The sequence below is a fragment of the Bactrocera oleae genome, chromosome 6, assembly GCF_042242935.1.
Source record: "Bactrocera oleae isolate idBacOlea1 chromosome 6, idBacOlea1, whole genome shotgun sequence".
In the NCBI taxonomy this organism is placed as follows: Eukaryota; Metazoa; Arthropoda; class Insecta; order Diptera; family Tephritidae; genus Bactrocera; species Bactrocera oleae.
Genome location: NC_091540.1, coordinates 12,936,784 through 12,948,905, shown reverse-complemented (window position 1 = coordinate 12,948,905; position 12,122 = coordinate 12,936,784). Strand labels below are relative to the sequence as shown.

Sequence of the window (12,122 nt, the reverse complement as noted above, 5' to 3'; positions counted from 1 at the left end):
TGCATTAGCACACACTACTAATTATTTCTACTTTCGTTCCATGTCACAGAGCACGCAGACGTCGCATGGCACCATACCTTACCTGGGCACCTTCCTCACCGACTTAACAATGATACACGCCGCCATACCGGACACGATAGGCGAACACCAGCTCATCAATTTCGACAAGAAACGCAAAGAGTTTGAAGTGCTGGCGCAAATCAAATTGCTACAGGGTGCCGCCAATACGTATAACCTGCGTGAAGACACCAACTTCGATCGCTGGTTTGCGTCGGTGCTAGTGCTGGATGAGCGTGAGGCGCATGTACTCTCCTGTCAACTCGAGTCGCCACCGCCGGCACCACGCAAATCAACCGCATCGACGAATACATCGCTAACGAACACGACGATCTCCTCGAATGGTCACCGCAAGACCGATTCGATAGCTTCGAACTCAAGCAGCGGTGCCGGTTCCCAATTTTACTGTGAATTGAACAACAGCTATAGTTCGCACTACAGTTCGCGTCACAATTCACTCGATCGTGATGCACAGGCGCCGAACGCATCGATCTTGTCGGCCTCCAGCAGCGTATCGAATCTATCCATAGACTCGAGCAACTCGGGCGGACAGAAATCTAATACGAAAATGACGCACTCACACTCGACAAACGGTGTGCGCGGCAGTGCTGGCAGTGGAAACAACAATACACAGCTGAATGTCGGCTCGCCTATCATCAACGCCCAGCTGGTGCAATCGCCGGGCACCAAGACCAATAATGCGCCCGATTTTTACATTATACGCGTGACGTACGAAACGGAAAACGTCGAGTTGGATGGCATTGTGCTATACAAGAGCATAATGTTGGGCAACAACGAGCGCACACCGCACGTCATACGAAATGCGATGATGAAGCTCGGTCTCGAGGCTGATCCCGACGACTATACGCTCGCACAGGTACTGCCCGACAAGGAGTTGGTGATGCCAAGAAACGCGAACGTCTACTACGCGGTGAATACGACCTACAATTTGAATTTCATCCTGCGGCCGAAAAAGAAAGATGGCGCCAGCAACGGTAGCTAGTGCATAGGGTTGTCGGTGCATGTGCAGTTCCGTACGTTGTTCGTGCTTCTGGTGCTTTAAGCGAGCGGCGTTGACGCGTGGTGACTTATGCTACACAACTACAACTATAACAAAGGATTTATAACTATATTTACATGTAAAAATACATATATTTCATACTCATAAAGATGTTTTTCCATTTTGGAAACGTTTTATAATTTATGTAATCTCAAATAATGGACAAATAATTAGTGTAAATAATTGCTGTATTTTAGTTTAATTTTTAAATATTTATATGTATGTATTTTTTTGTAATCATATGCTATGTATGTATATAACTGTAAGTTCATAATTAATTTAATTAGTTTATATAATTTTTATATGTATTTTTTTGTAATATTCGAAATTTCGCTTATGTCTGCGCGTTTATAATTAAATAATTTTATAAATTTGTGAAAAGCTAAAATATTTATTTATTTTGTATGTTAAATGTATAAGTTTTATTGCTTTAAAAATGCTTTAAAGAGAAAAAACCAATAACTGCAAAATACTTGTAAAGAGAAAATGTGAAGATAAACGGAAAGTTAAAACAATAATTGTAATTAAAGTCGTATTTTAATTAAGATTTAAATGTATAACAATTATTTAAAGTGAGTTCAGCATGAAAGTCGCTGTGTTATGGAACCTTTTGAAGCAATGTTTAATTTAAAAATAGTTTAAAGGGGTTCAAATAAATTTTTTTTTATAAACAAAAGCACAATTTTTTTTATTAAAAGCGAAGGTTGGTGACAAAGAAGACATGCTGAGCAAGAGTAGGCATCTAAAAGAATTGCATAAATAAATTGTGGAAAAAAATTACTGCCATCTAATGGAAATTATAGCGTTTAAGCCAATGATCTTAAAAATTTGCTTTTTCAGCTAATAAAAAGATTTTTTTAATTTTCAAACTACATTAAATGGTCGAAAATTTCATATTAAAATTTTGTACTGAACTTTTACCTAATAGTAAAAGCTTTATACCCTTGTCGATTATACAAGAGAACTAGAGAACAGTATCGAAAGCAGAGAATGGAATTTTAAACTAAAATGTAAATTCAAGACCCACAGAGCGAATGCATATCTCGCTACACCTAAAATCTTTCTTATATTTTTTTAAATCTCGCACTGTGCAACAATAAGTTTCGTAAGTTTTTTTTTAATAAATTTATTGTTTTTTATTTATATAATGGTCAATGAAAATTAATTCAAGGGAATTCTTCGAACTGTGAGAAAGTTAGAAGAGTCATTACTACGACAGTCGGATTTGTAGTTGGTCAAGGGTTGACAACTTGGCAACATTAGAAGAATTAGTTTCTAATATCAAGCATACAGCTAGAAGCGATAAACGATCACAATAACGAGGAGATCAGACACTAACAACAAGTAAGCACGCTAACAACTTCATCACGCATATTTAGGCATGCTTCCATAAAAAACCTGTATATCCTTGCAAACCCGTACAAATGTATTTCTATAGACATACATTGAGTTACATAGCTGTATATATACTCTCTTCCTGCATAAACATTCGTGGAGTTAGCGCAGCCAACACATGTTTTTAACGAGTACTCGCTCCGCCATTTATAGAGACGAGCAATTAGGGCATTTTGCCAACGGTAACACGCGTACACAGTTTTGGCTTTATTTTTATTTTTGTCACTGATTGGCCGCTGGCAATGCTGGCAACACAAAAGTTGGCCACAAATTGCATGCATTCTCATTTATTTATTACGATCGTTAACTGGTCGTTTTGAGAGCGAAAGCTGTGTATATTAAGCAACAAGGTTTATGTGTGTGCGTGCAATGTTCATAAAATTAGCAGCTGACCATAGAATGTATGTGGCAATTAGGTTAAAATAAAAAAATAAAAATTCGAAAATAATAATTAGTGCAAAAAAGCTGTTTAATAAAGATAATGCATTACAGTTACGCAATATTGTGCTTTTCAAGTACAAGAAATGTATTGTACAGTATATATATTAAGAAATTGTTGGAATAAATAATTGATAACGGTACTTGAAATAGTTGTGTTTCAAATTATAGAAGAACCAAGTTAAAGAATAATTTAGAAAAAGTTTTATATTATTTTCCGCGTAACATTAGTGGACTTATAAATGTTGCTTACATTTAGGCGCAATTATTTCAAATTTGTTGCAGAAAGAGTCGCCGAATAAGCGAAAGTATAATTTTTTACAGCAATATAATTCGCCTTACAATTTTAATTTTACATAACTTAGAACTCAATAAATCATGCAAGGTATTTCTCACGGAAGTAATCCGAACTGAACAATACTGTTAATTTCTTAAATTCCAACATCAACAAATTAAGCGCTTTTTGAATAAATAACGAAATTCGAGAGTGATCACCACAGAAACTCAGTTTTTTTATTAAAATTAGACATCTCAAAATTAAATTAACTTCTTTGTTTGCAAAAATTACTCATCCCCCTTAACAACACACCCTCTGAAGTTTTGATGTGTAATTTCAAAGTTCGATTTACGAAATTAGCAGTGAAATTTGTTTACAAACATTCTTAAAGTTCTTAGTTACCAAATAAACTTGGCTAACTACGTAATAACTGAAGGAATTTGAAAATGTTGTTGTATTATGGTATGCATGTATGTAAATATATGAGTAGCATGCTTCGTTGCCAGTAAACACTTGCAGTTAAGGCTATTGTAATGGCGTTACGAAGGTTAAGGTGATTCACTCACGGCTATTGGCGTCAAGTGCAAGTTTGCGTTCACTCACTCCACCAGCACACTTCGATAGACAAATTGGCTTCGGTATTTATGCAAACTCTGGCCAAGAATGTAGCACACGTTTACAAATGCCATCGATTGTTGTCTTTGGGTAATGAATTTAGTGTTAGTATGTCGAATTATGTCGAATTATGGTGAAGTTTCATGTTTACAGTGCACTAACGGAAATAATAGCTTCGTAATACAATTGATGTAAGCCCTAATTTTTTATTATAGTATGCAAAGCTCGACTAGATGCGCTTTAAGACTCAATAGCTATTCAAAGTATATGTTTAAAGAACATATATTATGGGTTAATCGTAAGTAAACTGCGTAAAGATAATAAATTATCATATGTAAAATGAAACACTGTAGGCTACAAGCACTCTGCGCATTCTTCGAAGTTACTAGCTGTCTTCGATTCGCCAAGCGTTATAGCTTAAACGAAATACGTCGGTGATTAGAACACACGATTCTTTATGAAGATGAACACAATACGCGGCGGCAGCCAATTTCGACCACCATGACGATTTTTGGGATGGAGCTATTTTGAATTTTATCGCCGACCTGGGCGGCAAAAACGGCATTACCATATTAATAAAAGGTTATTTTCAGTAAAAGCCTTAAGAATTTTCCAAAAAAAATTTAAGAAAAGGTTTGCGTTGACAATATTTAGATTGTTTATGTTTGGTTTATCATTTATTGTGATATTTTTGAGCATGTAATACACACTAGCTGCGACGAAAATCGTCCGTATTGTGTTTTACATGGCGGCAACACGTCAACACTCGGCAAAAATTCGTCCGACGGCGGTGCCGAGTACGACGAATATTCGCCGTCGCTCGTATTGTGTTTAAGCTATTACTCTCCAGTGAATCGAACAAACTACTTCTATATCAGATACACAAACAAACAGACAGCACTTGTGGTGCAACCCTGCGCTAACATGTCTTCTGACGCATGCGCAGTAGTGTTAAGATGCTTTCTTAGTGGCGAAATTTTATATTTCGCGTTAAAAAATGTTGCTGTAACTAATTATTTAGGGTTTATATTAATTATTATTATTGCTTTTAAGTCTTATGTCTTCAAAATACAAGAAAAAAAGAATTTTTAACTTAATTTGTCATATGAACCATTCACAATAAAAAAAGTGAGCTAAAATATGCAAAACCAACTGGGCAACATTGAAGAAAGCGGTTATACCACTTTAATGAGGTATCTGATTACTCTTCTGCTTCAATTTAACTCGATAACTTTGTTGTTGCTTTCAGATGTAAATTTTTTGATAAGAGCATAGAGAAATGATCAATCAAAGACAGCTACTAGCATATCTAAACCAGAGAATAATGTTAATGAATAGAGAAGGCGCAAATGTTAAAAAATACTAATTTGATATTTTCACAAGAGGGAATAACGAAAAATAGAACTTTGAAACTTTAGAAATACAACACGCAAAGACCGAAACGGGGAAAAGGCTATAAATAGACTTAAAGAATGTTCTTAAATGAATTATGCGCATGCTGACTTACATTTGCATATTAGTAGTAAAGTAATAATTGTTGTAATTTAAAATAATCCGTTGAATTATGTAAGAGGATTATTGGTTAAAGCCCCAGAATATGCAATAAAATTGGACTTCAACACATTTTTGTGGGTTGCATAAACAATTTCTAAAAGGCAAAGGATAAGAATAACATTCTCTGATTTTAGCTACCCTTTTGAAGGCAAAACTCGAGCTTATTGTATTATTATTCTCAATATACTTCGCATAATGCTCTTTGAATACATTTTTAAAGCATATGTGTAGGCGCATGTGATTTCACTGTTACAGTGCCGGCTACATATGTAGATATGTATGTAACTCGGAAGATTAATTTTCACAATTTCTCTGAATTGCATATTTCTTATGGGGTTTCTAGGGTTTCACGGCTTCAAAAAACAAAATTTTTTTAAATTGTGTTTTTTTTTTTTAATTCTATAACATCTCTAGAATATTGTCATAAATTCTCAAGTTGATACCAGTAATAGTTTTGGAGATACAGCTTTGAAAAGTAGCGCGCTGGAGGTCAGCTATATCGTTGGTTAAAACTTTAAACGCGTTTTTCTCGAAACTGTGTTTTCAAAGTCGGTTGTCAAGATTTTGACGCGAACTCTCAACCGATCTTAATGAAATTTTACACAGATCTTCCAGATATACTTTACAAGGTCTTGAATTCAAGTACAGTTATCTTCTTTCAATTACAATTCAATACCTAGTTAATGGTCTTAGTTCAAACACATATTTTTTTCTTTCACTTTTGATGATCCTGTCAGAAGTTCTGCTGTCAACACGGAAGCACCTTTTTTCCGAGGGACTGGGAAATGACGCCGTAATGACCAAGTTTTAAACAGTTTCTTTTGAAAATTTTACAAAATCTTTATCAAAAATATATCGTCAGTAAAATATAAAGCTTGAATAATATATTTGATTTTTTATATGAAAAAAAAAATTATTGAAAATAGGGTGTTTTTTGCTCGACGAAACCCATGTAACCCCTTAATTACTAGAAAAAAATGTGTACTTATAAATAAATCTTTTTGAGCAATGCACCGGAGTACTCTTTGCTTACATTTTAATACTACTTCATGACCCCATCACAATATATTATATATTTTTGGAATGCGAAATATGCATATTCTGCTTGCAATATTCCAACTTGCGAGTTAAATGAGTAAGTACAATTCTTTTCCACTTGAACTCAAATCCTTTCTTACTTGCAGCACTAAGGAATTCATTTCCATGGCAACATCTACTGCTCGCCTCAAGAATGCTTGCTTTTACTGCCAGTACTGCGCTCACATAAATCTCACATACATACAGACATTTTCTTGCATTTCTTCAATATCATTTGCATGCACATCGTTATAGGCCAATGCTGTGCAGCGTTTCTTCCTTTCGACTACTTATTAAACTAATGGCATCTGCTCCCAATTTCTGTATACGTACACTAAGCGCATATACTTGAGCTGAATATTCCAGCAAATCCTGTGTCATGTACTCATAGACAAGCAAATCCTTTCAAGATGTGCATACAAATTGCAAGGAATTTCAATCGCGAATCAATACGCTGAGCTGCAAACATGCACAAACACAAAACCGGTTGCAATGAATTGCAAAAACAAAACAAAAAATAAAAAAATAAAAATAAAACAAAAAGGAAAAAACAAGGAAAAACAATTTTCTTTGACCTTTTCCGATTCAACGGCAACAAATCGCGGTACAAGCCGCCCGACACGTACGAACGCTGCGCCGCAAGCGCGAAAGCTAGTGTTAAAGCTGACACACACACATATACATATGCATTCATACACAGGCGTTGCATTTGGCACCAGAAGTTATGAAGCGGCATTCGTTTTACTCCTGCCACCGCTGTGTCACTCCTGCCCACTCGTGTGGCACTCGGCCGCACTTCAATTAAACTTTGGAACTACGCAAGTGAGCCCTCAATGACATACTCGACGCCGCGATTGCGATTGCGAGTGCAATATTTGACAGACAAGAGAGAAGACAACTGCAGAAACTACTAGCGAACGCGGCGGAATGTGTGTGTGTGTGTATCTATGTATGCATGTATGTAGGTGGCTGTCGGCTAACGTTTGCGAATGGTGCGGGCGTACGGGGCGTATGAGTGACTGACAGCGCGATATTGCTGTGATTCACTGCTTCAGAAGTTTGTAATACATATGTTGCTCCCGATTGCAGTTGTGTGCTGTGCACGTGAAAAAGGGTTAACAGTGACGTCATTATGAGTTCATGTACTTGTTTGCCCACTCAAGCGCCGTTAGCAAGCAGTCAAGCAGTGCCATCGGTTGGTATGTGTGTGGACGTTTGTGTTTATTATGCCTAGAGGGTGTCCCATTTAAATTTGCCCCAAAAACTATTTCGTCACAAGCAACCACAACTACACTTACACGTATTCACGTGTAAATACACTTGTTTACAAAGTTCCGTGCGCCAGTTAGTACAACAACTCGCACATAATTATGCGCAGACATGAAGGCACCACTATAATGACCACACACACACACACGAGAGCGCATAAACACATTTATATGTGTGCGCATGCTGTATCACATGGCGAGTCAAGCATGCTGTCGCAACATAATAGGCACCAAAGCACCAATATCAACACCATTTCGAGCGCTTACAGCAAACATCATCAAAAGCTATAAAAACAACAAAAATCAATAAAACCACAGACAATATGACGCTGTCGAAAAATAGTTACATAGTCACATAATGAAGCAAGAGCATCATAGTGATAAAAATAACAATGCAACAACAAAAGTGGCAAACAAGCCGAAATGATTTGACTTTTATGTGTTAGGTATGCCATTAAATACATATGCACATGTGTGTGTTTTGAACTTAAAAGTGACGTTAAAAATCAAAACTTGGAATTAGTTTAAATTTAGATGCTTCTTCCATAATTAAAAAAGTTAAAAGATAATTACAGCCAATTGGAATGACATTGTGATTTAGGAAATATTAATTTTAAAGAAATATATTGAATATTTAAGTGTAAAATAGATTAGAAACTGAAGTGTCAAAATATTAACAGTAAAGACGTCAACTAGTAAAAAAAATTATAACTAGTCTATTAGCAATTTAAAAATAAGAAAAAACGTTAACATCGGTTGCGCCGAAGCTATAATACCCTTAACAAGTACAAAGGCCCCTTACAAGAACTTTATTCCGAACGTTCAATTTGTATGGCAGCTATATGATATAGTGATCTGATCTGACCACTTTCTGTGGAGAAGAATTTGTTGCCTTAAGCAATAACTCGTGCCTAATTTCGTTCAGTTAATATGGCAACTATATGCTATAGTCGTCCGATCTATACAATTTCTTCGGATATTAGATTAATGCCTTAAATAATAATACATGCCAAATTTCGGAAGATAGCTCGTCAAATGACAGCGTTTTACATACAAGCACTTCATTCCGATTGTTCAATTTGTATGGCAGCTATATGTTATAGTCATTCGATCTGAATAATTTCTTCGGAGATTACATTGTTACCTCAAATAATAATACATGCCAAATTTCGTGAAGATAGCTCGTCAAATGAAAGAGTTTCCCATACAAGCACTTGATTCCGCTTGTTCAGTTTGTAATACCCTGTTCAGGGTATAATTATTTTATTAAAAATAAATGATATTCTGCAGGAAATACGTGTTTTTCACCGACTTACGACATCAACACGATTATCTGTGAGCTGCACAATGGGTGCTGAGCTCCTCTTTGGCATAGCTTTGTGCTGTCACTTAGCTGTAATCGAACTTGAACTTTTGAAACACTTGAAATGCTTAACATTTTTCAGCTTGTCTGAATATATTATTCATATTGCTGCGCATAAAACGAACTAATTTAGTTCTCATCTCAAAAGGTTCTTAGAATTTGTAAATATGTTTCTTACTCATAACGAAAATTGCAACAAGAAATTGTTCAATAAAAGAAAAACTACTTACTACAGTAGGAAAAGGCAAATTACGAAATGGGGGAAAATATTTTCAGGTAAGAATTTCCATTTATGCAAACAGTTATGATGGTACACAATTGAAAGAACACCCCGCCAATGCATACAAACCCACGACCATCAACCAACAAGCAGCTGACATATCTACGCGTTGCATCACCTTCGTTAAATGATTTTTCTGCCTTTGCCACATCCATCGAATCTTCAACGTTTTACTGAAAACATCAACACTCGCTCACTCAATACCCTCTTGCCACCCTTTCTGTTCATTGCCTTCGTCATTGATGACTTTGCTTTTGTTTGCATTTAATTGCATTGCTGAGGACATTGCTATTGCTGTTTTGACATTTCGCTGCAGGCGAGTTCAATATATTTTACCGTGTCCCAAATGACTTGCAAAATGAATAACAAAAAAAAAAAAAAAACAAACAGCAACTATAGTAACGAAACAAAGCAGCAGCATCTGTGGCAGCTGGAAGCTGTCGTACGCAAAGCACATGTTGCCAGCTGCAACGTGCAACAATGCGCAACACATTGTGATCACAAAGCGTGGCTTAACAACAGCATGTGTTGCTTGCAGCTGTTGCTGCCTTCTTTTAATTGTAGTCAACTTAGTTGATTTTGTTTGCGAGAAAAATTGTTTTAAAATAGAAAAATTAACGAGTTTTTTATTAAAACAAAAATAAAATTAGTAGTATAGTGTTGTTGGCAGCAGCGACCACTTAGTACGTTATAACTGAGCCGAACTAATCGCTCGTTTAACATTACTCTTCTGTTATTGCATATTTTATACTGTGTTACACATTTCCTTTTCCTTTCTCGTTGCTGCAAGTGCTCGTTGCTTCAACAAAGCTTTCCACCACTTTGTTTCGCTTGGCACGTTCCTTGGTGCTCTGAGCCATACTGATACACTCTCTCCTTTCATAATTACACTCTGGCTCTCTTTTCACCTGTGCGTTACTAGTGGGTAGAGACGCCCGTTTTGAATTCACTTTCGAACGATTACAAGTGTTTTGAAATGACGATTGTTTAAGAGGGGGGCGTTAACGCTTGAAATCAAAGTTGTACATTTTTCAATTGAATTAAACACTTTTGCTAAGGGCTGGAGTTTGTGAGACAAAGTTATTCCGGATTTGGTTTCTATACTAAAATAAATATATTCCCATCGTTTCGTTCGATTATATGTGGAACAAGCGTTTAACTATCTTATGTTTCAGAAAGATTTGCTGCCTCCGAGATAACTTTTTTCATACAACTTAACAAAAGAGAACACATTTTATTGACTAATATAATATTTAGATTGAAGTGAATTTATACAAGGTGCAATTCAATAGTTTCAGGTTTTTTATTAAAAAACGATGAGTCTCCTTCCGCTTGAATACAACGTTTTGCACTTTTAAGAAGGTTATCGAATGACTTTTTTAGGTAATTTGTCGGTATAGCGTTGAGGATGGCGGTCGTCGCCTTTTGGATGGCATCAACGTCAGCATAGCGGTTTCCTTTCATGTATTATTCATGTTGTAGTCTAAACAGGCAACTCTCTTTTCATCAGCATCCTTCTTCCTGGGTCTTGCTGCGTTAGGAATTGATTTACGTGCTCCATGTAATTAAGCAACTGTAATGGTTTATGTTAGCTCACAGCCCTGATTTTTTACAGTGTACCCCCGCACGACACAATTCAAATGGAAAGCGACTTCTTACAAATAGCATTTTAACAAATCCGAAATAGTAGCAATTCGTACAAGTGACTGGCAGACAAACGGGCAGACAGGCATGCAGACGGCGAGGGGCCGTTGAGCACCACACAAGAATCCACGAAGAAACAACGACTGCCTCGCACAGCGCTCAAACAAGCCGAAGTGACGAATGTGTAAAGCTTTTTCTCGGCCTGAACTCGAAACACGATATGGCCAAAGTAGTTGGAGTGGAGGAGCCTAACCGTTAAGACACGCACGCGAAACTCGGCGAACAAATTTTTGATGCAGAAAAACTATGTGTTTGGAAAAAATTGAAAATCAAGATGCAAATGTGTGCTCATGTGCCAGTAGAAGAATAAAAAGTGCAAATTGAAAAGTCAAGCAATAATAAATTCAATAAATCAATGTTAAATCACACGAAAAGTGTGCAATGGAAGCATTAAAAAACAAGAAAACGAGTCACGACGGGCGAGCAAACGTATGAAAAAGGACGTTCATGAGCGCGAGGACGCAACGCAGGCAATAAAAATTGTGACAGAAGTTAAAGAGGAATAGATACAAATTCTATCAGCAAACAGCAAGCAGTAGGCAGTCACCACGACCATCGAAAGCGAAAAGAAGAACAAAAAGAAGTAAGCTTGTTAAAAGAGTGCTGTAAGAAGTGTAAAAACTATAGGCGGGCGGAGGTGCTCGTAGAGGCAGCAATAGAAGGAGCACGTGAACGAGGGGCCCGAGAAGCGGCGGTAGGCAGCGAGAGGTACTAGTATGTGGTACTGCGCGCTGGAGGAATACACCAGCTGAAACAAAGCTATGGAGGCGCAGTGCCTGCTGCGAGGCGACACAACGTCTCTACACCGTGCAAACCCTTCGGCACAAACTAAAGCGAAGACACGTTTGTAATGTTCACGTAGAATGGGCAACGCAAGGTAATGACCCAAAAATGAAGGAAATTAATAGGCAAATGCAAATTTGCAGAAAAAGACGGGAGTAAGCGTGAAGGTGAAGGATATTTGTAATTTTCGGAAAGTCATGAAAATGTCAGCATGAAAGTTACGTTGCATGAATTTCGGAAAAAATCATAAA

At 36.8% G+C, this 12,122-nt stretch overlaps 1 protein-coding gene across 6 annotated transcripts in view; it reads left to right on the top strand.

Annotated features, from left to right (window-relative positions):
• The window catches only part of Rgl (Ral guanine nucleotide dissociation stimulator-like), a 38,227-nt gene extending 36,434 nt beyond the window's left edge, over positions 1–1,793 (top strand). For all 6 annotated transcript variants that reach the window (XM_036360820.2, XM_036360817.2, XM_036360818.2 and 3 more), the window contains one exon: positions 50–1,793. In XM_036360820.2, the coding sequence (XP_036216713.1) occupies positions 50–1,060 (1,011 nt within the window). In that variant the 3' untranslated portion in view covers positions 1,061–1,793. The remainder of the gene's footprint in view (positions 1–49) is intronic.
• Positions 1,794–12,122: the final 10,329 nt, after the last annotated feature.